The sequence below is a fragment of the Cupressus sempervirens genome, chromosome 2 (genome assembly GCF_028749045.1).
Source record: "Cupressus sempervirens isolate cs-2001-9-10 chromosome 2, ASM2874904v1, whole genome shotgun sequence".
NCBI lineage: Eukaryota > Viridiplantae > Streptophyta > Pinopsida > Cupressales > Cupressaceae > Cupressus > Cupressus sempervirens.
The window spans coordinates 719,194,230-719,220,093 of record NC_143119.1 but is presented as its reverse complement, the minus strand read 5'-3'; the positions used below and the strand labels follow the sequence as shown (position 1 = coordinate 719,220,093).

Below are 25,864 nucleotides of genomic sequence, written 5' to 3'. Positions count from 1 at the left end.
CAAAGGTCATGCCTGACTTATTAGATGAGAAGAAGAGAACATTTTTGGAGAAGTACATGAACAAATTTCTTCCTAAATTCACATTTTTTATGATTATGTAGAATAAGATTGAAGCTATAGTACAACAAAATGAATTACTTTGGAAAAACATTTTTGGGTTATCCACCAAGGTAATGGATACAGAAAAAGGAATTGAGGCAGTAACCATCAAATATGATCATAGCAATGGTGGAAGCTTAGGTGTGCTGAGTCTACAAGGAAACATGTCACCAGTACATGTTGACACCCCTAACACTCCAAATGTTGAGCAATCAAGTCTCACAGAAACTATTAAAGTGAAAGAGGCAGAGACAGAGATAAGGGACACAAGTGTAGAGAGTCAAAGTGTGTCAGTGCCTCACATTAAGGTAAATAAAGAGGTGAGTAAAGATGAGTCAAGTGTACATATTGTTGTCTCATGTATTGATACATTAACATGATCAAATGGTGAAACCCCCTCACCAACTCCCAAAGCAGTGTCGAGCAGCAGCACTCCTTCACCCGGTAAAGGAAAGCCAATAAAATACAACTCACTAGATATTGAAGTTAGTTTGGATGAAGTAATTGAGATGCCATAGTTGGATCTAGCAAATCTCACATTGGAGCAAACAATTTTGTTACAAGAGATTTTGGCAAAGAAAAAGAAGCAAGAAGAGCTAAGGAGAGAGCATCAACAAAAGAAGGTATTGCATGATGTAAAAGACATTTTTGTTGAAGCTTTTGATATTCAAAATGTTGATGGGGCAATCCCAATTATTACCCAGCTTGTAAATATTGTTGAACAAATAAATGCTGGAGATATTGAATCTAATGAGAAATTAATGGATTGGTCGGCGAGAAGACTTGAGAATAAGGTTGTGGATAAAGTTTCTACAATAATTACTGAGCAAAAAGTTCAATTACAAGAACATGTATAGAATACAATAGAACTTATACAGAGGATACACCATTTGTACACCATTTTGTCAATTTTGCCAAGATTCACAAGTGATCTTAAGGCATAAAGTCAACATATTCAAGCTGAGATGCAAAGATCCAGTAACATTATTTCTCAGTCAGCAAAATCTAGTATTGAACATTACAACAAGCTATTGAATGCTCAAGGCAAATTGGTCGAGCTTCAGGCAGCTGACAACAACATGAGATCCAAATTGATCTCTATATAATCAATGTTAATACCTCATTTGGAGTCATGCAACAAAAAATGAAATCAACACAAGATCTTATCCAAGAAGATCATAATCTTTCAGTGGCTAATAGTTTAATTGATTTAGCAACAATATTATAGTTGCAGAACCACATTTTGTGGGCAGCAAGAACCACTTGGGATCATGCACTTTCTATGATCACCCAAGTTCATAAAACATTTATTGACAAATATGGTTTGCTTCCACCCATTCAACCCCAACAATAGTGACATAAGTGACAAAACCAAGGGGGAATGATTGTCATGCAAAAATAATGTTAATGAAGGAAGAATTGACAAAGAATGGGCCATGAAATTCTGAAGTTCAGCAGACAACCATTGGTATGACATTGTGGTATTAGACTACTTAGAGTCACGTGTACAAGTATTCATTTATACAATGTTTATTCATTGTTTATTTGACATAAGTCAAAGTTTTGAAGTTTTTGAACTGAGTCAAAGGCTTAGGGGGAGTACTGGTATCATATTATTTGTAATGATGTAATCATGACAAAGTTTTTTTGCCACTAATGTAAAGGGGGGAGATTGTTGGTATCTCTAACTATTGTTGTCTATTAGTGTCAAACACTTAGTCATATACAAGGAAGAGTTAGACGGTCATCACTACAACCAAGCTACTCTACATAGGTCAAGTCATTGATAGAGTTGTATATAGACATGTATATATTGAGCTCTATAGGAGTCGAGTAATATTTTGGTCACCAAGTATTTTCAATACTAGCCGAGTTCAATAACTACTGAGCAGTTCAAGTATATTGATGTTGAGTTACTTTGAAGGTTCCAAGCACAATAGAGATCGAGTATCAGCAGAGTGTTGAGTATTAGAAACAATAAGTGCTGAGCAATGCAGAGTTTACAAACTTTAAGGTAAACCATTTTCAAGACGACATAGAAATAACATTTAATGTTTGTAGAGGTTGTTACAGAAGAGGTTACACATTTTATGATGTGGATCACAGATCCCTATGTTCTGAGATGAATAAATCAAATGAAGAGGTGAAACAAGGAAGCATCTAAAAAACTCTTTATTAAACTCTTTAAATAGAGAAGATCCTAACCTAGATGAAGAGTGTGTGTGACAGGAAATGCAAAGAGAGGAGTAATATAGATATGGTGAAGTGAAGGATCATGATCATATCATAATCAAGCAGAAGTGTTCTATTATTTCTCGACCTAGTGAGAGCAGTGAAGGGGCAACAAAGCTTTATCAGATCAGGGAGAGGATTGATTTGTAAAGAGGAGACCTGAAATCAGCTTATAGAGAAAATCGAGGGTTAGGTACTGAATCAATTCCAGTTAATTGAATCAAAGTAAATATATTAACAGAGTGGTCTTAACAGATCTATGTAAATCTCCTAACAGAGTCCTTACTTCATTGCAAGTGTGAAATCCTCTAATAGGGTGAGACCTAATAGTCTCAAAAGCTTTTAATGTGGTAGACCCCTCACATGGTAGATTATGTTTTATGGTCAAACATTGTAACCCTAACAAGTTAACTTTATTACTGTAGTAGTGAAGATTTGTGGGTCTCATCCCCACCCTAGTTTTACCTTCACCTTGGAGGGTTTCTAGGTAACCAAATATTGTGTTATGTGTTTAATTTTCATACATGTGATAGATTAGATCTAAATGTTACAACAAGTTTACTTTTACAAGTTTTACATGCATAAGACAATTGGTGAATGTGTGGAAAGTACAAGTGTTTAAGATCCTACTTCACCCCCCCTCAGTATCTTGGTGTCCAATTTATACTTCCAACACCTATATCAGTCTCTTTATTCTCTATTTCCTTTTCTTCTTCATTTTAAAATTCAATTATGTTTACCTTTTTATTCTCTTTGTTATGTTCCAAAATACCGAGTACCCCAAACTCCTCCATGAATGACTTTTCTCTAGCTCATTCCCTCTGATTTTTCCTTTTTCCTTACTAATTTCTTTTTCTATTGGACTTACTGCCATAAGCCTACTCATAAAGGTCTCTACCTCCAATGGTATAAGAGTTCCCCTACTATTATCTGAGTTTCCATTCTAATTGAGATTTTGACCTCCATCTATCTCCTCGAATGGATCCTTCCCATCCAAGGGGGTTTGCTAGAATTTATGGGATTTCCTTTTACCCTCTTTAGATATTTTTCTAATAGTGACATTTCCCCACTATTATGAAGATGATGGGGGATAGTAGATGGATGAAGTTGAGTCACTGCTTGTTGGGTCGGTTCTATCATTTCCTTTCTTATTTGTCCATTTATTAGTGCCAATGTTTCAAAAAATATATTTCCTTGATCTAAATATTGCACATTCATGCTATTTGTTCCTTTATGAACCTCTGGGTAGATACTTTTTGCCTTTGCTTTGATTGTGCCTTCTTGATCCTTGTCTCTTATTAATTCACTTTCTTGCTGAAATTCTTATGGTTCTCTAACTTCATCTGGATCTTGTTGTTTATCATTTTTTGAACATGTGCCTGCCATGGCATTTCCCATGTTAGACATCTTATGGACCCTAGAGATCTTCTTGTTATTGGAAGCTAGGAGTCTCAATCCTAAATTATTATCCTCTTGAGTTAAGTATGCTTCCACGTTTTCTTCACAAGTATTTGTTCTACCTTTTTCTCCAAGCGTGTTCTCTCTTAGATTTCCATTTGATGTTTGTTTAAATATTGGTATTGTTTTTTATTGCTTTGTCTGCCTCTTCTTTGTATCCTCCTATATTCTTTCTATTCTCCTGCTCATTTTCCTTTTCTGCTATCTATACCTGATTGAGATTGCTATGGAATTCTGCATGAGCTTGTTCCTCCAAAGTTGTTTGATCATGTATATCCTTTTGAATTAATAGAAGGTTGCAGGTTAACCTTTTGTGAGTCTTAATGTTGTTGCTTATGTCCTCAAAGATCAAGTTGTATTTTTGGCATTGAGTGTATTGTTGTAATCTAGATATTTTTTTTTGTTGAATGTCTCTACTAAAATCTATGCCATGACCTTCCTCTTTTGAGTTCTCCCTTCTTCCCTGACCCTCTTCTCTTTTCTTTTGTTGATGATATGTTTGATTTGTGGTCTTGTTCTCTATTTCTGGTTCTTTGAATTCTCTGTCCTCTAGTGTTTCCTTACTGTCTCCCATCTTGCTGTTAATTCTGATATGATTGTGGTTAGACTCTATTATCACTTCGGATTTCATATAAGTAGGATTATTTTCTTTTAAATGTATTATCCTGAAAGTATCTTCAAGTTTTGAAGTTCTATGGATATGGTTTAATGTTCTATTAGAGTCTGTATTAATGATGTCTTTGATTTTTCCTTCATACCTAGAGAAGGATAGTTTATCAATAGATCTATTTGTTATTATTATTTTGGTTTTGAGCTTATTTTGACCTATTTCTAGATTAAGGAGAAATTCAATGTCATTAGAAGTATTAAAATCTATTTTGATACCTATAAGATTGCCTAAATCTTTCCCAATTTTATTAAGGATTTGAATTTGGTTGAGTTCAAGAGGTCAAGTTTTGCAAACTATCCAAGTAGGAAAGAAATGTTTATCCACCATTTGTTCATTGAAGTTAGGTTCCCATTTTAGAAATTTCAGAGAGTAACCCTTGTATAAACAATAAGATACTGAAAGAAATCCATTCCTAATATATTTATTTTGGTAATGAAAGTAAATCAACCGATTAGAGAAAGTAGAGATACTTACCTATTCCCCACAAAAGTCCTGCAACCATCTTACTAGATTGGGAATTTTAGATTTGGGGCCATTCTAATAGGCATACAATCCTAATTCTTGATATGCAATCCATATGCTCTCACTGAATTCATCACTGATGATTTGCATATCTTCTGAATAGGAGTGTAGGTGTCTTGATGAGTTGGAATCTTCATTTTGGTCTGCTAATCTAATGCCAAAAGTTTTAGCTCTTTTTTCTTTTGCCTTAGGACTAGAATAGAGGGATCCAAAGTTAGGGGTGCTGATGGATTTTTGTATATGAGGATCAAGCTTATTTAGATAGGATTATGATAAAGCGTGTTTCCAATGAGGCAACATATAGGTGCTTGCACTTTTGTTTAAGGAGTTGATCTTGCTCGGCTTCTGGTATTGCCGTGGGATAATACTAGCATAATTTTAAGAAGAATGTTTGGGTCCAATTGGAATGCTATAGGCTACTAAAAGAAATTTAGGTCGAGGCTTGTTAGGGCTAAGGTTCCTACGATACTCTCCCAATTTAGATTTAGTCTAGAAGGATACCTCTTTATCCCTTGCATACTATGCATATTTTGAATTGGAGAAGTGAGTTTCTTGCTTCTTCATGCAATCTATTGCCCGATCTTCTAGAGCTCTGTGGAAATTGGTTTTTGTGATACTAGCATTTTTGGATGGAGGTCGATCTAGAAAAGTGACCTTAATTAGATGATAAGATGTGGTTTTTGGCCCTTTTTTATACTTTTTTGTTGTGAACAGATTGTCATCCTTCTTCTTGCCCTTCCATTGTAGAGGAGTTTCGTGAAATTTTGGGAGAAAACTTTACCTTGGATTCGTTATTTGCTTTGAGCATCTAATTGCCTTTGTTAGGAATGTCCTCTACTTTCTATGCCCTAGAGATTTATTTTCCTCTGATTTCATGAAGTTTGGCTAGGGCTGCAAAGCTATTGGAACACTGGATAGAAAATTCTGATCGATGTTTGGCCTTGGTAAAATGTTTGGAAGCAATTTCCTAAGAGAATGCAGACCTCCATGGATTTGAATTTATCTACACCTTAGCTTGGTCAGAAGGTTGCCATTTGGAGATCACACTAATTGTTGTGCCCTTGCCCTGGTAATGGGATTTTTTGTTTGGAACATGTAAATCTTTTAGAGTCATTTGTGAAATTGCAAACGTGTTTGAGGTTGCAAGATGGTTCTGGATGGCATATTTGTGTTGCTGAAGAATGATTTTGCATCAATTTTTGAGTTTCCAGTGCGTGATTCTTTGCTAGATTCACATTATTTGTAGGGTTGGTCGACTTCAAATTGTTTGCGTTACATACAAAACATAAAACTCCATTTTTTTTCTAAATATTAGTGTTAGTATATTTATATACAATTAATTTCTTCAATGAATATAATTTATGTTTTTTTTTAATATAGCCCCAAAAAATGAAATATATATAATAAATTTATTCCTCTACAAAATCAATAGAATCTTTAATATAGCCTTGAAAAATGAAATATATAGCCGAAAATATGAAATGAATAATTTTTTTTGAAATGTTCTGAAAAATAAGATAGAGCAACTAATCAAATTACGTGTAATTGTGGCCTATAAAAAACACTTACAAAACAGTACTAATTGAGTCTATATTTGGGCCCTGTTATCCCATGCAGATATCGGTCTGCCGTCATATATTGTGTGTGGGAAAGTGTGCTAAAGGTTGCGACCGATTGAATGAAAACATAGCTGAAGGGTGAGATTGACAATGGTGAACTAAAGTTCTTAGATTTTCGGGTATGTTTACACGTCTCTGGATCGTGAAACGAAATGATGGTTTACTGGGTCTGAAGATATACAAATCAGTCGAACGTCACTAAAATTAGTCTAACTCGTAGATACCCATGAAAAGCAACGGGAATGGCAATTTTCGACAAGAGTGCTCAGATCTAAATACAAACCAAATGCTCTTTGCCCACACAGATGCTCAAAAACTGAACGTGGGTGAGTGACAGGGAAGAGAAGGGCATGGAGGCATACAAGCAATGGGTGAGAGCCAACAGGCAATTCATATCTTCAATAGAAACTTGTGCAAATGTAAGGCGACTCCTCTGCATGATTTGTCAGTTGTTTATTAATTGATGCCCACATATTCTATTTGGGTTTTTGCACCTTTGGTATTCTCAAAACATTTATAAGGCTTTCAAATTTGATTTGGGCTTGTGTCTGATTTATGTGACACATGGTCAAGGTGCAGCACAAATACTTACCCTGTTCGTATGCAGCGACTGTTTGATATGAGAGTAATTTTGTCTTCCTAATTATGATGTGCAGGCCATGACTTGGTTTCTTCCCGAGAGATTTTCTTCCTCTGAGATTGGGGCAGAAGCTGGTATTCGTTATGCTATTTACTTTCTTAATCAAATATTATATATTTTTTTCTCATATATATTTTCCACTATATGCAATCACAAGATACCATATTAATATACAGTTGAAATAAAACATAAGTTCAGGATAAATGGAATCCGGATTTTAACTAGCTCAAAGCTTACTTAATGCAGATGACTGGAATTTTCATTATTCTACCTGGATTTTGCTCCATGGAAGTTAAATTATCCACTAATTTGAATCAAAAGATACTTATAAATTGTGGTCTTTACACATCACTTTGTACACAGCTGAAATGAAGAATGAGTTCAGAAGTATTTGAATTTGAATTTTTCCAAGCTAATAGCTTAGGTTAAGCAGACTACTGGAATTTTCTTTAAACTAGCTTGACTTGTCCCTGATGAAACTCAAATTCCTGGAAATTTTAAAATAGACAATCTTGATTTTGTTTAAATGTAAACTATAGATGACAGCCTACGTTTATCAATTGCTGAATTGGGTCCACTTACCTTCACATAATTTTTTAAAATTAAGATCTTCTCAGAGTATTGAATTGTGGACTCTGAGCTTAAATTTAGCAATTAGCTAATATGTTTTAGGGCTTATGCTTGACTTCCTTATGTTTTCCAGTATCTGCATTTGTTGGTCTAATTGCGGCCATTAATCAACATATTATCGAGAACCCACCCACGCTTCCTCCCAGGATTGTTGGCTGGGATTCACAAGGACATGTCCAACATCCGCACGTTGGTCAACCACGATTCCCCTGGTCCTTATGCATATCTGCAGTAAAAGAGACAGAGGTTTTCTTTGAGGTTGTTGCAGAGCAGTACCTTGGAAAAGATAAGATCTGGTCTTTTTTGACTGGAATGGAAGGTGTCAAGTAAGTAGATCTCCTTTATTGTGTCACTGCACTGGATATATGATTTGTAGGACTAAATTATTGGGCACAGTGTTAAATTCTTATTGGCTTATGCAACTGTTAGCTTGTCGTACTTTGAAACCAAAGTGATGTAACGTCCATCAATTAAATAAGTGTAAAATCCTAATGTTTATCTGTAAAGATAGGGTTTGTGAGGATGGATATTTTCCCTTCGCTGTTTGACTTATTGTATACCTGGATGATAATGCAGGGCATTCCTTCGATTGATTTTGTTACATAAAAGTGGCTACAAAATGCTAATAGATGGAGGAGCAACAGTTAATGTAGACAAGGTTGTTGGGCCACCCAATTACCCTCGCTGGAGTGCAGGTGGCAGAGGTTTGGAAGGCAGAGCGATGCGGGCATTTCAGAAGTTTGGAGAAAATGTTCAGAGATCTCATTTGTCCTCACAGCAACCCTCTTGTAAGTTATAATCTGGTGGCATATTTTATTTTATTTTCATTCCGAACCATCAATAGAATCTCACAGATCATCTTGATTTGAAATTTTATGATATCTCTTAAGGACCACTGATTTTCAACACATATGGAAAGAAACATATTCATAGTTGCACAAGCTTTGAGAAACAAACGTACTAGACCACTCATTTGAATATAAGAACTCCAAAATATGCAACAGTGGCATCCTGGTGTGCATACATGGTATGGAAATTCTATGCTCTAGTAGGAAAAATAAATTTAATATTGACATCAATCATTTTGGTAATTTGTTTAATGAGTTTTTCTTTAGTTAATGTTCAAGGCAATGACAGTGATGTGCTAGCTATTTGAAATGGGGATTATTGTTATTTTTCCATAAGAAATGTGTGGAAAATTCCAGAGACACTTAGTAGTGCTTCAGCAGCTGCAATTAACTACTTGCATTACCATATTTTTGCATTTGTGCTACATTGTTTGAATAATGGCATATTTAAGGTGGGTATAATGTAATTGGAGTAGTAAAGAAGTCATTATTCCAGCTTTGAAACACTCTATCCTGCTATAACCTTTATTTGTGCAGTGAGAAATAGTACCTGAAGTTCTAGGCTCATGAAAGAACTTCTGGTTGTTTCAGATGTTATTCTTTTGAGTCACAGCATGCACTATAACCTTTCAAAGCAATTGTTAATCAAACTTCTTAGGAATTTATGAATACGTTCAATATATTCCTATTTTATACATCATGGTGATGTAGACTTTTGTCAGTCTGCTTATGTAATCCGTTATTTATAATTCTAAAAATTTCAACTTTCAAGCAATTTTTGCTTAATCATTTTCAAGTGAAACTGTTTTATATTTGTGTTTAACTCATAAAGAGATTCATCAACAGCAAAATTGACTTGTCATTATACATCACAAGCTCTCAAGCAATAGGATTTTCATTGAATCTAAGCTTGAATTTATGGAAATATGATGAGATAAAAATCATACTATCTTCAAATGTTAAGGGTGGCAAGTTTTCTAGTTTCCTGTCATGAAATAAACTTCATGGAGCTGTGCAACGGTATTAGAATATATATGCTTAGGAAGATTTTATCAGGTATGTAATTGTAGGTCTGGCAGTAATGTGTATTCTCTGCATAAATTAGTTGAAGGTGACTTGTTAGAAGGCATTGTGATGCCTCTGCAGCAGTTGAGATTGGAGCTATTAGAGATATTGCTAACAGTTTTGATAACCTTAGTTTCTTCACTGTTCCTAGTTTAATATCAATAATGCATTTTGAGGCTTCATTGACCAGCTTTGAGATGAAGTGTATGAAGTTGCTCATAGGCAATGCCCTACTAATGCATAGTATGCGGTAGAGACATTGCTAATCTTGTTTTTAAATGACAGTTTATCTTGTTTATAAAAAGTGATTTGTAACACAGGCAGATGTTTAGGCATTGTGATAGTTGCATTGTCATGATGGCGTTTCTTTTCTTTTTATTTGATAAATATGCTCTGTGCTGAAGTAAATAAATACAGAAATACATGTGTATTATTATTACAACTGGTTAGAACAAAGAGTTAGTGCGTTTAAAGGGCAGAAAATTTGGAATTATAACTAGACTCTAGGTTGATTACTTCCTTCTTTCAGCTTGTTCCAGCCACTGGAGGGTCAGTGTCTAGTCAGTACTGCAATCGCTAATGCAGATGCTGATGGATCTGTGCATGTCATCCCCTTTGCAAGCATCCTCTGGGGCACATTAAACCACATATTCTTTCTTGTTAAGAGCTTCAGCCACTTTCCGCTATTTAATTTCCAAACCACAGGGGCACATATGTTCTAGTGTTTAATTTCACTATGTTGCAGGATTAGTGTCTATGCATGATAACCGACACTGGGTGCCCTACTCTGCTTACTCAGATTGTACAGCCATGCCTTGTTATCCTAGGGTATGTCCTTGAGGAGATCATCAAATTGGTCTTGTATGGTAATCTGTGAGAATGCTGACCCATCTCTTGACGAACATGAAAACTATAGCTTTGTTCTCTACTCACCCTTTTGTTGGCTATATCAACAGTTCTTCTTAACTTGGGGACTTCTGAAGGGTTGATTTGTAATTGATGACTTTCCTATGGTTTACTAGGTGCCTAATGAGGGTTGGTCCTTTCATAGCGTTTCTTTTCTTTTTTATTTAATAAATATTCTCTATGCTGAAGTAAATAAATACAGAAGTACAAGTGTATTATAATTACAACTGGTTAGAACAAAGAGTTAGTGCATTTAAAGGGCAGAAAATTTGGAATTATAACGAGACTTTATGTTGATTACTTCCTCCTTTCAGCTTGTTCCAGCCATTGGAGGGTCAGTGTCTGGTGAGTACTGCAATCGCTAATGCAGATGCTGATGGATCTGTGCATGTCATCCTTTTGCAAGCATCCTCTGGGGCACATCAAACCACATATTCTTTCTTGTTAAGAGCATCAGCCAGTTTCCTCTATTTAATTTCCAAACCACAGGGGCACATATGTTCTAGTGTTTAATTTCACTATGTTTGCAGGATTAGTGTCTATGCATGTTAACCGACACTGGGTGGACTACTCTGCTTACTCAGATTGTACGGCCATGCCTTGTTATCCTAGGGTATGTCCTTGAGGAGATCATTCGAATTGGTCTTGTATGGACCATGGTAATCTGTGAGAATGCTGACCCATCTCTTGACGAATATGAAAACTATAGCTTTGTTCTCTACGCACCCTTTTGTTGGCTATATCAATAGTTCTTCTTAACTTGGGGACTTCTGAAGGGTTGATTTGTAATTGATGACTTCCCTATGGTTTACTAGGTGCGTAATGAGGGTTCGTCCTCTCATATGAGATCTCTGTTATCTAGATTTAGATTTAGTAGTCTGCACTTTATTTCCAGGGTCTGTTTGGTACTCATGGTTTGCTATTATAAGTGGATCATTCATTAAAATGGAAATAATTCCTTTTTCCGTTACAATTTCATCCTTTCCAGGCAAGTTATTTGATCGTAGTTTTTGCCCAAGTTAACGTTATGGTAAATTGATGATGGTGTAGTTGTATTAAACAAAGGAATCATATAGATTTACAAAGACGATGGTTCTAAAAGAAACAATCGTGAACTAAAGATGGAAATAGAAACTACCTAATAAACTAAAAACTATCTAAAATGACCATTAAAGAAATATTCTAATATTCTAATACCCTCCCTTAATGGTCATTGTCTAACTGCTGTCTTTTGGTCACAAATGCTTCAAAACATTTTGTTGTTGCTGAGACCTTCCCTGGATCTGCAAATTGTTAATGACCAATAAGCCAAAATTCGTCCATAAAAGAACATAATAGGGTGTCCCTTCTTTAGAATGCTTTGCAACAAGAGACATGAGCTTGCCATTGACTCTTCCACTGAGATGAGTTTTCCAATAACCCTCCTAGAATCAACTAAACTTTAACCATAAATCATCATAAAATATCCAACTTGATGTTGGATAACAGAGCTGCTCTTCCGTGGAGACAGAGACAAACACTGAGAACAACTAGCATGATTTTGAGAAAAAAATGACAAACCCTCCGAACTTTGCAGATGAGCATAATGCCCCAAAATAGACTGCAAAAAGGCACAATTGTTTAGGAGAAAAAATGGAAAAATCAAACATGATTTTTGAGGTGAAAAATCGATCAACATCCAACATATTCTTTGAGCTGAAAAATCAATCAAAACCAGACAATACAAAGCTTTATTTTTTAGGAAAAAAGTAAAACCCACTAGATAAATTTTGAGGAAAAATTTATAAATCCACAAAGGAATCCCACACAACTTTTCAAATTACATAAACAAAATTTTTTCGAGGGGAAAAAATAATGAAAACCTATTAGAAATTATTTTTAAGGGAAAAATTTATGAAAACCCATCAGAATTTTTTTAAGGGAAAAATCTAAAACCCATGAGAATTTTTTAAAGGCGACAAAAGATGAGACTTTGCATGGTAAACTAGCACATGCAAGCGACATGCAAGCACATACATGTACATGCAACCCTAAAAACAGAGACTTTTGCTCCAACCAAGAAATTGTGGGATCAAAACCCTTAACTAGTCTTACAATTTCTAGCAAAAAACCTCGAAGTCGAACCTCAAAAGTTTCATAAAATATCTCGCACGATTTTTATTTCTAAAAATTGAAAAGCAAGCTTTTGGAAAAAATTCGAGATCAAAAGAGGCTTGAATTTTCCTTAAAAAATTTGCCAAATATTATAAAATCCCATCAACCTGCTTGGATACCATGTTATGGTAAATCGATGATGGTGTAGTTGTATTAAACAAAGGAGATTAAAGCTCCTTATATAGGTTTACAAAGACGACCTTTCTAAAGAAACAATCATGAACTAAAGACGAAAATAGAAACTACCTCATAATCTAAACACTAACTAAGATGACCACCAAAGCAACATAATAATATTCTAATAGTTAATCCTGCCTTCCATGTATGCAATTTACTTGTTTTATCTATGTTGGTTGCCAGCCTTGTCTTGCGTATTATTTACATGCCATTATTCATGTGTCTTTGTCAACTATATTTATAGTATATGAGTGCCTTATCTAGGGCACAAAGTAAAACTACTCTATAAAAACTACAGATTATTAGACAGTTCCTAAGTTGCTGGTTCAGATTTGGCTTGTAAATTTTTTCTTTTTTTTTTTGGGTGGGTTCAAACCTGTTTTGGGTTCATTCGTTATATATGCAGCAGCAAATAAGTTCACACACCACCAATCTAATAGTAAACTAACATAGTGAAATGCAACCACCATATATATTAACATTTCCATTGGTCTATCGGTGAAGTTAGGTTCTTAAAGAGCCCACCAGAGATCAAGTTTTGCTGACTGCATGGCTCTGACATTGAAAAGGGATGAGGCGGGGAACGTGCCCCAGGCAAATTTGGCAGAATGGATACCCCTTAGTCCTTGGTTCTTAGCCAAAGAGGTTCAGCCGTAAGGCTCTTGCCCCCGTATCGAGTAGCTACAAATATTTCGTGGAGGACCTCCATAAATAAAACAAAAAAATGTTTCAGTCCAAATGACGTAAAACATCGTTTTTGACCTTTGTAGGGCTAGAGGGTTGAATAGACTATATTAAACAAAACAAACTTTAGAAGGTCCAAAAAGTCATTTTTTGCCCAAAGTCAACCCCAGTTCTCTTGCTGGGTTTCAAATTCGCTTGAAATTCTTCCTGGGTTTTGCTGATAGACTTGTTGATGTCATTTTTGTACCACTACATAACATATAGCAATTGAATACTTGATATGGAATTTCAAACACTCAACTCTCTCTTGAAAAGTAAATACTCATGAAGAACATGAGAAAAACTCCAAGATTCCTTACACCTGTGGATACTAACTCAGTTATATTAATGTGATTTGCTGATTAATCACGTAGGCGGGCTTACATTGTTCTTTCAAAGATGTTGAACTTTTGCGGTGATGATGATGAAATCTAGCTTTGTAATGTATATGAGCGCCAAATAATGTTGATGGCGATGATGGAGGGTATGTCCACCAATAGTGCTTCTAATTTTTAGAGTTGTTCCAAGAATGAATTCCAACTACTACACTACTCGCTGCTTTACTTCTACTCCTATGAATGGAAAGATTAGCAAATGGACGGGAATCAAATCTGATGAAAGCTTACCAGCGGCGCTACCTCCATAGATGCAATGATTCGAGGGAAAAAAAGACTAGATTACCACGCAAGGCTTCCTAACAAGTTGTTAGGATGCTAGTGGCCTAGTTTATGGATCCCTATCAAACATCCACTAATATCATCATACAACTATCCATCTATTCTTACTCTTGCTTAACAACTTTCTTAAAATAAAATCTACTTTAACAACTAAAATGGAATTTAACTCGAACTATTGGAAGTAGAAACCATGCAATAACACCAAGTGTTCTTAATCACCATGCAAGACACAACAATGAAAAGACAAGTAATTTTGGTATTATCTTAAGCAACAATTTTCTTCAACCCTTTACAAATGAGAGCAAATGTCCTTATATAGGGGCCAAAATTACAACCAACGGTAGAGATTAAGAGGCAAAATCAACAATCCAGATCAAATCCCAGAAACCCTAACTAGGGTTGCCACCCCATCGGCCAATGAGAAGACGACACCTCATCAATGGACCAATGAAAAAAAGAAAAAGTGGCAACCAATGAGAAGGTACCAAAATGGTAGCTAATCAGAATCAGACACCTATCCTACCCAAGAAGAAAGGAGAATTTGCCACTTGGGCTTACATCAAATGATCCTGTAGTATAATTCTACCCTTTTCTTTCATCTTCTTAGCCAAGGCAATGAACTTGGCTAGCCTGTTGTTGACTTCCTTCATGGGAGGGCAAGGCGTGTGCTTCATCTTGAGCTCAACTGAATCCATCATGTTGCTCGTTGCTTGCAGTCTTCTCATGATCCTTCTCATATTCTTTCACATATTCGATAAAGGCACTGAGGGAGGCAAGGCTGCCCAAATGCTTATTCCTGATGGCAACTTTCGCCAACTCATCCAATCTCGACCCAAACTCTGTCTCATTAATGCTCTCCTTGATATCTTCAAAATCAAGTCCAAACCCAACATCACTCATCATGGTTGAAATGGAAGTGTCAATGCCTAGGCTGTGCTATGCAATCTCATTATGTATCTCTTCAAGTATCCTCAATTTGATGGTCAAGGCAACATACCAAGACTCCACCGTACTCATTCCTTCTTCATCCACCAACTTGTTTCTTTCTAAATATCTCTCCAATAGTCCAATAAATGCCCGTAGCCTGGGAATGGCTAAGTCTTTGACAGGAAGGAAATCCTTCCACTCCCTTGCAAATGTTCTGAATTTGTCTCTAATAGCCACCAATGACTTGAATGTCGAGATAAAGGAAGGCAAGAAATTTTGCCCATCTTGAATTATATCACTGATCCAATCTTTGATTTCGTGTAGCTGAGCCGATATCTCTTCTATGTTGCTCCCGCTGTCTTGCAGAAGGGCTGCCTGATGTAACTGTTGGATAGGCTGGCAATCTCTTCAATACTTGTTTTCGGCCTCCAACTTTACAATCCTCTCGTTTGCCTTCCTCAACCTTTCTCTAATTGAAACCATGTCTTCCTGGATCTCCTCACATTCCATGTCATCTGGGATTCTTCCTAAGTTATATTCTACTATCTCATGCTCCTGGGCTACAATCTCATCCACTGCCTTGTTAACCTTTGGTATAGCAATCTGAACTTTTCAGTGACCCTCATCATCACTCCTGATTACCTTTGCCACCATTTTTGCAATTTGTTTCTATTTCTCACTATCTTCCTTTTCCACTAACCCTTGAATATCTTCAACTGTTCGGATAGTCGCCACTTCGCCTCTTGGCATAAGCATTTTCCTTAACCATAGTGGTGTAGTGCATCTCTCCAAATTTGGATTCGGTTTGACTAGCAAAGTATCACCGACGGCCTCAGGCGCTTGGCTTATTTCGTCAATATTGATTGGCCCATCCTCTTCTTCACTAGTGCCTGTCATATCATCTCCATGTTGGTTCTCCGAGAGAGGAGATTATTCGGTACTGTCACTGTAACCACTTGATTCCGAAACATAGCTCACCTCTACTGAAACCCTTTGTCCAATTGTATTATCCTCTTGGCTCCTGGCCTCAATTATGCTCTCCCTTGACAGTGCTGCACTCTGTCTCTTTGTTGGAGGCTCCTGATGTTCTTTACTTTTCTCAACGTCCAAATTTCTCTTCTTGCTCTTAACTGCTCTTTGTTGCTGGCTACTGCCTCCACCTTTCTGTCCGATTGACTCCACTGGACCCTCTTCCTCCGATTTCATCATCTCATAAGTAAGGCGTACCTTCCAACTTTGTAATTGCCTTAACTTCTCATTGTACCATGACTCAGTGTGTAGATGAATTGTCCTTGTAACTGCCTCTAAGGAAAGTTCTTGATGATCATCCCAATCCATTGGACCCAACTCTGTTCCATCCATTGTATCATAATCTTCTCTTAGCACATTTTCATCATCTTCTAGCTGATCGGGAATATTAAGGCCTCTCCATTTGATTGCCCTCATCATGCCCACTGACAATCTTGAGAAAGCTAGATTCCTCACATAAAAGTCATCCAGTGCATTGGCCCAAAAATCTTCTATAGTAGGAATATGTTTGAATGTGTTTTCGTGAGATGCCTTATAAGACCATTAGTATCAAATCCCTGTCTTGCTCTATACCGTCCTAGATGATACCATTCTAACTCCTCCTCCGCAGTTGCAAAGGCGACAAGATCGGGGCAAGTATCATTGCCTATTCCAAATGAGAAGGTAATCCCTGTCTCACCTTTAAATTTCATCATCTTGTCATAATGCTCAAGTTGTCTGGCCAACTCCATCAAAACTATTCTGTTGGGTGGGTACCTTGGAAGTCTCTTGGGACAAACTGTACTTCCTGCTACTCTGATATATATGAATTGTGGAAATTGGATGAACCAACTCTCGTACTTCTTAACTTTTGCTTCCGCTTCCGATGAGAGCCTCCTAGCAGGTGTCCCTTGTAATATTCTTACCGTCTTCATGGAAAAGGCGTCATAAAACATCTTATAATCTTTGGTGTTGTCCAAATGAAGTTGTGGATAGCCCTCGTGCACCAAACATTGCCCTAGCCCATTGCCAATCACTCCTAAGTTCTTAAGTCCAGGATATTCATATAGTTTTGCAATCAGATAGAAAAGATAGGACCCCATGTAGAATTGCTTTTGAATTTGTATTGTCCTTAGTTGCAACTCTAAATTTTCACTTATAATTCTAGCCCAATTAGATTTTCTCTTTTCATTTTCAATTTCATCAATAAAATAGTACATCCAATTCTTGAATTACATACCTTGAGCCACACCCATGATTCAGTTGAGAAGCACAATAAGGTCGTCATATTCCGATTTTAAATCTGACTTGGTGAGCTTTGATGACTTGGTAACTCCATGCCTTCGTGTAACCAATTCTGCTTTAGATGAATGAAGTAGGCCTCCTGATTATCCTGGAAGAACTTGGTTGTTTGATCCATCATTACCACTGTCATGCCTTTATGCTAGGGAATATTGAATACTTCTTCGACCACTTGTCTGCTGATGTTAACCAACACTCTCTTCCCTTCATAAAAAATGGACTTGGTCACAATATCAAATCGGGATGCACACTCCATTACTAATTCCGGACAAGGCAAGGTAGGCGGGAAAGCTGCTGTGTGCACAATTCCGCTCTTGTAGATCTTCTTCGCTATGGGAGATTGTCCTTCCTTCATTCTATCCTTCAATTGTATCATGTTCACCGTGCCGATATTGGTATCACTTATTCGCCTTACTTTCGAGAAGAAGGTGGTCTTAGGTATCATGTTTTCCTTGTCTTTTTTGGTATTTGTTCCCTTTGGGTTCTTGCTTGCACTAACATCCACCATCCTAAACACTTATTTGTGCCCCTTCATTCTAAATGATATGGACTACACTTATCAATCGCCAAACTTCTTTCTATCGATGGCATTAGCTTATTTTTGCCTCTCCAAATCCTATCTCTACACTAATCAATCTCCAAATTTCAATCCTAGGAGTGGGACTACCACTTATATCTGCCTCTTCGTTACTTTAAGATGGACTACACTTATATCTCCCAACTTCAATTCTAGGGTGGTCTAGCTTATTTCTGCCTCTCCAAGTGTCCTATCATGAAATCTACACTTATATCTCCCAACTTCAGCCTATCAATGGAAATGATGAAGTGGTGGATGAAAAGTGCAAGAAGAAGATAAGGGAAACGAGCCAAGCAAGAATAAAGAATAAAATCTGCCTTTAAAACCAATCTTCACCTCAAAAGATAAATGAAAATCTTACCTTAAATCTACCTTCTACCAACAATCAGGCCTCTTCAAATTCAAATCTGCTCTCAGAAATTTCAATCCTCCTACAAAATATGATGCCCTAGCAAATGAATTGCTTGCAAAAATCTGCTCCTTTCACCAAATTTCGACCTCCTTGCCAAAATCACCCAACTTGAAGGAAAATTGCTGCCCTAGGGCAGAAAAGTTTGCTCCAAATCAGAATTTTGACCTTCTAAATTTGCCCATAATTGCAAAAAATCAGATCTCAAATCGCCTTGCCTCTTCACAAAATAAAATTGCCATAGCTAGAAAAAAAACGTTGCCCATGGAGGAAAAATCAAACCCCAAAATCGCTACCAATCTTGCAAAAATCAGATCCTTTCCTTGCAAATTCGCCCTAGGGCAGAAATCGCCCAACCAAGGAAGAAAAAATTGCTGCCAAGGAGAAGAAAAATCAGACATCCAAAAATTGCTGCCAAGGACAAATTTGCCCCTTTGGAAGAAAATCGCTCAACCTCTAGCAAAGGAAGTGGAAAGAATGAGGAAATAAGAGGGGAGGAAGCCCCTTCTTATATCCTCCTGTTGATCTCCAGAGTGGGCTGACTTGCTTGGAGGGAAACAAAATTTAAGTTAGACCTCCAAAGATGGCCCAGTTTTAAATAAAACATGAAAATAACTAAGCCTCATAGCGAAATTGACCCTTTTAATTGCCAGTTTGATCCATAATTGCAAAATAGAAATAAGCTAAGCCTAGGAGATGTCAAAATTTTCATTTAACAACATTTTAGCAATTAAAATATCATTCAAATCAAATCTAGCAAGCCAAAATCAATTTTTAATTCCAAATTACCAATTTCCTTTAACATTTCTAAAATCCTCTAGGCAAAATTTCAACCAAATTAATGAGATTTTGCAATACACTTTAAATTTTTTTTAACAAAATAAAACCTTTTCCTGGCAATCGAAATTCAAACTCTAAATTCAATTTCACTATCGAAATCTCTTTTCATCGAAATTTTTTCAAGATTTCCAAAACGACTAAATCTGGAAAGTTCATTTTGAAAATGCTCAAGCTTATACAATTATATCAAATTTTCAAAAATCCATCTAAGTCCAAAATTTGCAAATTTATCTTGCTAGATATTATTTTAACCATTGAAAAAAAATTGTTGAATTTTGCTTGGCCTAAGGACGAAATTACATGTCCTGGAAAATCTAGTTTCCCACTAGGTGAAAAACAAACCAAATTCCCCTTCCTGGTCCGAAGGTGTCCGAGGTTTTAAAAAAAAAACTGCCAATTCAGAAAACCTTTGGACAACTCCAAATTTTGCTAAGGCAACTGAAAAGTTTCTAACACCCACGAAAATTGCCAAGGCTTGCCCAAAAAAGGGGGTCCCCAAAAATTTTGGGGCGATGGTGTGAAAACCTCACAACAAGACTTTGCAATGAATTTGGCCACATGTGGTTGTAGTGAATTTGACAAGACTTTGAAGTTGCTGCAAATTGAACTCGACTTTGAGCTTGCTAGAGGCGAATTTGGCAACTTAGGACAATTCTGTAGCACATGCTTATTGTTGAGATAAGCATGTGTTGGTGATTTGGCTAAGGGAGACATTGAATGCTGTCATTTATGGCAACATATCTTCAGTATGAAGAAGGCAAACCTTGAAGATGAAGTTATGGCATTCATACTCAGAAAAATGTCTAAGTATTAGCTAGTTTATTTGGCAGAGTAGATAGAATTTTGATGTGCGCAGTTGACAAATGCATTATTGGTACGTGCGCAGTTAGGTACGGATAGGACAGGATGTTAGCATGATGTGTTCAAGTGCGCAAGTTAGTATGGTCAGTACGGAAGAAGATATAACAATTTTACTAGTTACGGTAGTATATAGATAGGAACAAAACATAACAGAAAATGGGTAATCACGGATTAAGGAATTATTTTGTTTACAAATAATTAATTAATTAGGGATGACATCCTAGATGTTAACCCTATGATAGCAAGTTGCAACAATATATTTTGTCAAGCGTGTGAAAGCTTGAAGGCCGACTGGATATTATTTTGAGAATTACAAAGGTATAAAGGAAAGTTTGTAAATGTGAAGTTAAGTGTGCTTCTAAGGAAGACTATGTGAACTTTATGTGATGCCAATTATGATGTATGATTAGTGGATTATGAGTTTTCTGAAGAGCAACAAGTGTTATATCAGATATTGAAGATATCAGCAGCAAGCAAGAGGTTTTTGTATCTATCTTTTGTATCAAGAATTTACGTTGTATATTGCATGTTTGTGCAATGGGTTCTTCTTGCATACATTCTGTATATGTATATAACAACTCCTAACAGGGTTGAGGCTTCTAACAAGGCCTAAGTCCTCTAACAAGGATTGAGACACTATATGCATGTAACAGACTCCTAACAGGGTCAATATCTTAACCAAATGCTTTTGATTAGTGGATCATTTTGTGGCTACCATCCCCATCGGGGTTTTCCCTTGACCAGGTTTCCCCTAGTTAACAAAATATGGTGTTATGAGTTCTCTTATTGTATGGTTATGTTTACTGTTCAGTATAATTAGTTTGCTTTCATATCCAAGGTATAAGGCAAATCCAGTTTTGGGCTAAATTTTGTAAAATACTGATTCAACCCCCCACCCCCCCCCCCCCCGCTCTCAGTATCCCCTATTTCTAACAGCATGACCATTTAATTTGCTATCTTGGGTTGATGGTGACAAAATCTTATGAGACAAATTAAACGTGAAGGAAAAATTTAAAGCATCTTAAGCTGTTGCAATTTTGTTCTTTTTTGTTCTTCTAATTGGATCATCTAAATGGATTTAATAACAAGTTCTTGAACAATTATTTATATGCAAGAAACTGTCATTTTGTGCAGTCTTTTTCCATTTAATAAATTTCTCCATTGGTTCACAAGTTGAAGAATCCACTTGTCTTTTCACAGTTAATCTAAGAGGCAGTGAGGTAAAATATTAAAGTAAAATATGCAACTTACTTTAGAGGAAGAAACCCGTGTTAGGCATAGACAACAATTTAATCAACTTTTATCAGCCTTTTAACACGTTGCAGACTGTTACATGACTGCTGCACATTTAACTCAACCTAAGTAATCTATTGGAGGAATCCAGTTTTTATTACAAAATGATTTGTAATCACCCAAAGGAAAGCCATTTTTATTCCATATTCCATGGGAATGATGCCTTAACAGTTTTCATGCTTCAATAAACTAATCTTGAATATTTTTTCTTTGTTCCTAGGATGGCAAGGAAGTTGGTTAACTGGGTTCTCAATCTCAAGTACTGTCACTTCTTTCTAGCTCTTCCACATTGCTGCCCATTTGTGTCTGTTTTATACTGTTTGTTCATCTGTTTCATTTTATATGAAACTATGTTACTGGAAATTTGACAGGACCTCCATTTAAGCATTTGCAAATAATTATTATTGTACTGAAAATCATGAAAATGACTCAGAAACATCCACATGCTTTTCCCAGCCATTTCCTAAGATGGAAACATTCCAGAAATGTTTCCAGGTTTTTTCGTTGCGTTCACATATGAAAAGGACCATTCCCAGTATTTTTGGGGATTGCATTTCAGTGAAGATCATAGAAATTACAGTACTTTTCATAATGCTTTTGCTCCTTCAAAAATGTTATATCCATAAAGCCAACAAAAATGTGTACCACAAAACCCATTGATGAGAATGACTTCGTGATGCTGAGAAAGATGTTGACTCATAAACAGATGGCAGTCAAAGATGTCTATAAACTTACAAAGTATAGTGACATTTATATGATTAAATGTAATGTTCTTTTTTTGGTTTCTTTTTTAGGTAATTCTTTATCTGAATTACAAGAATTATATGATTTGGAACACCTTGCATTTATAGCTTTACAGTGCTCATGACAGGAAAAAAAGGTTGAAGGGTCATATTTGTGCTTGTCTATGCTATTTGATTGTTGTTTTCCTCCTGCTTTGTTTCATGATGGTGTATCACACTTGTACCTAAAAAGAAAATTTATTTATTTGGAAATTTTAATTGTGTTTCATTGATGTACTTCTTTTCATGTTTAATAACCTTGATTTGATATCTAATTGCTTAATATAGCTTGACTCTGTTTTTTTTGTTAGTTCTGTTTCAGCCACCAAAAGATCAACAGTGGTGTCTATCTGGCATGAGAAGGGACTCAGTGGTGAATGCTTTGTACTGGGGGAGGTTCTTCTTATTTTAAGACCATTTCTTTATGCATTATTTACAAGAAAATATGGGTCAGGGTCTTGGAAGCCTTGGTTTGTGTCATTAGCCGTGGACTTAGCTGGAATGGGTATTATATATAGGGTCACATTGCCAGGCCTGTCAAGGATTGGAAGAGGCTCTTCATTATCTACGATCGAGAAACAAGAGGTAAACTTTTTATATTTGAAACTTTTAGAAATCAGTTACTTATGTCTCCGATACACAGATTTATTTGGAGGTACTATGGATGCAGAAGACATGGTTTTAAAACTCTTTTAAGATGGAAAGCAATATGCGTACTGAGTTTGAGCACTACCATTAGCTGATAGATTGAATCTTATGCCCATAAAATGACCTGTTCATTCGTGATGCTGTTAGAATATTTGCAATAACTGGGGGGGGTGGTGAATCAGTTATCCCCAGGTGTAGATGTACAAAACAACCATTTAAAACTTCAACAAACTTAACCCAATAACTCTCGGAGTAAAATTGTTAACAATAAACCAACTTATCCATTCCATTTTAGCTCTTTGTTCTATATGTGCCAAATTGCAGAAACTTAGCACAGTGAACAATAAACTTTAACTAAAAAACATTAAGTAGCATAAACACACAACAAACATCCACACAATGTTTGACACCAGGATTTAACGTGGACACCCAATTACCAGTAACATGCTACCACTTTTTCACTCTTTTGAAGTGAGCTCTGTTAGGAGCCAACCTTGTTAAAGGTTACAAAATTTACTGTTAGGTGTGATCCTGTTAAAGAATTTAATAACCTTGTTAAAAGTGGCTTTGTTAAAGGACTTAAGAACATTCCATTAGAACGTCACCTTGATTAAAGGATTTACAAATGACTATTAGGTCAACCTTATCAAAAGGATTTTACAACTGCCACAATAGTTAGAAAGTAATAGTGAAACTTTGATCTGATAAACTACAACTCACTTTGCAGATTCAAATCTCTGTTCGGCTCATCTCTTGCTCATTGAGTGGACTCCATCGTTCTCATTATCTCAGATCTGCTTGGCAACTCTTCAAGCAATCCTTCACCTTACAAACTTCGCACAACTCCTTGCAATTTTGTCTACCACTTGTCTTCGCAGGTTTCCAATCCAACCTCCCCAAAAACATACTAGATAACTCCTTATATAGGTAGCTTTGATCTTTTGCCACTTAATCACAATCGAAGATCTTAGGGTTACAATCAGATTCAAAACATTCAATGAATCTGCCCATCTTCTTGGTCTTCTTCTCTTCTTAACACTTCTAGAAACATCTCCTCAAATCTGAGCCTTTGATCGCTCAACTAATCCTTTCCTTTAAATAATACAACTCATCAATCCTTATTGTCAACACGTTTTGCTTATTCCAAGATTTCAACTATGTCAGCGACAAATTTTGATTCTTTCACAAATTGTTGTTTTGCTGTCACTCGGCCATCACTGTGCCTATATGCTCGGTCTTCACTGGATAACTCGGTCATTACTGCATTGTCTCACTCAGTCATCACTATTCAACTCGGTCAATACTGTCACTCGACAATCTTTGTCATTGGACAATCATTATCATTCGACAGTCTCTGATACTTGGCCAACACTGCTCTTCTTGACAATGCTTAAGTTCCTTAATCTTCTGCTTCAACTCCTTCATTGATTGTGCAACACTGATACTTGGTCAAGCTTAGCATTATGGCTTGCTTCAACTCTGAACTTCATCCAACTATTTCCTATACTTCATGTATTGATTTGAACAACACATTAGCTTGTCAAGTACTAACTTATCAAGTGCCCATTGTAATTACACATGTCAACTCAACCTTTCACTAGGTCATCTCATGATCTCTTCTTTTAAAATCCTGTTCATCAATCAAATGATATGGCACTCTACACTGTTAGTGAATGTGTCTCCAATAGGTTTGACATCAATGACAATATAACAATTGCTCCAATCAAACTCTTAACAATTGTAGATCCAACAAATGCTTCTATAAATACTCTTCTATGTGTTGCCAACCATTCATTTTATATGTTTTGTTTCTAAATGAATAGCGCAATACATAAGATTTTTTTAGAGAATTATGGAAGTTACCGTAGGAGTAGAATTAGAAAGTGGTGAAGAAGTTTAGAGCACTGAAACATCAGTGAAAGACTGCCATTGATAGGCCAATGGTTTAGCTGCACGAAATGTTGGAAGATTATAAGTAAAATATAGAAAACTTAAGGATATTGATTATGAAACCATTAATTCATTGGATAATCATGAAACTTTCTATTGTCTGGCAATGGTTTAGAACTTAGGGTTAGTAGGAAATCTGGAATTTGTAAGGAGACAATTCTGATAAGTTTCCATACAGGTAAAAAGAAGGCAATTTCTATGGGCATTCTATATCATGAGAGATCCTTTCTTTAGCAAGTATACAAGGTAAAAATTGAGTATGATCCATATACTAAAGTTAAAATTAGACATTGTGTTCATTGCGTTGACGCAACATAACTATTTCAGGCATCAACTGGAACGTACTGAGCAGCTTTTGAAGCCTGTTCCAATTGTAGGAAACTTAACAGGTATGGCTCATTGTGATGAACTTTATGGGAGTTATCTTGCATAAATGTATGTTTGTCATCATTTATCACTGAATGTTTTTTAAATAGCATTTGGACTTTAGACTCAAAGTGCAGTAAATTTGGCTTCTGAAAGTTATCTTGTAAATCTTCTCTATGGCCGCAGCAAAAGCAGTGGAGCTTCTTATAGGTGTTCAAACGCGCTATTCATACATTTCAGCATCATGAACGCGATGGACAGTTTGACTGATGTCATACTTGGTGTATCCTTTTAACCCACAGTGAGTGTTAGGCTGAAGCTACTGAGCATCTTAAATTGAATTTTGATGCAAAATACCTTATGGGGTTTTGTGTGCACTTTAAAGATCCGTTATTTTTCTTCGTTCTTCCCATATGCATCATATTTCTCATACAGGTTAATTTATCTTTTTAAAGTTTTTGTATGTGGCTAGATTTTAGGC

General features: G+C 36.2%; 1 protein-coding gene across 1 annotated transcript in view; it reads left to right on the top strand.

Moving 5' to 3' along the window:
- Nucleotides 1–6,566: 6,566 nt before the first annotated feature.
- Nucleotides 6,567–25,864, top strand: part of SSE1 (shrunken seed protein (SSE1)) — a 75,293-nt gene continuing 55,995 nt past the window's right edge. Inside the window, exons 1-8 of the mRNA XM_089815143.1 lie at nt 6,567–7,019; nt 7,257–7,314; nt 7,944–8,196; nt 8,447–8,658; nt 22,742–23,004; nt 25,196–25,263; nt 25,345–25,406; nt 25,570–25,684. Of these exons, the coding sequence (XP_089671269.1) occupies nt 6,951–7,019; nt 7,257–7,314; nt 7,944–8,196; nt 8,447–8,658; nt 22,742–23,004; nt 25,196–25,263; nt 25,345–25,406; nt 25,570–25,631 (1,047 nt within the window). The 5' untranslated portion in view covers nt 6,567–6,950 and the 3' untranslated portion in view covers nt 25,632–25,684. The remainder of the gene's footprint in view (nt 7,020–7,256; nt 7,315–7,943; nt 8,197–8,446; nt 8,659–22,741; nt 23,005–25,195; nt 25,264–25,344; nt 25,407–25,569; nt 25,685–25,864) is intronic.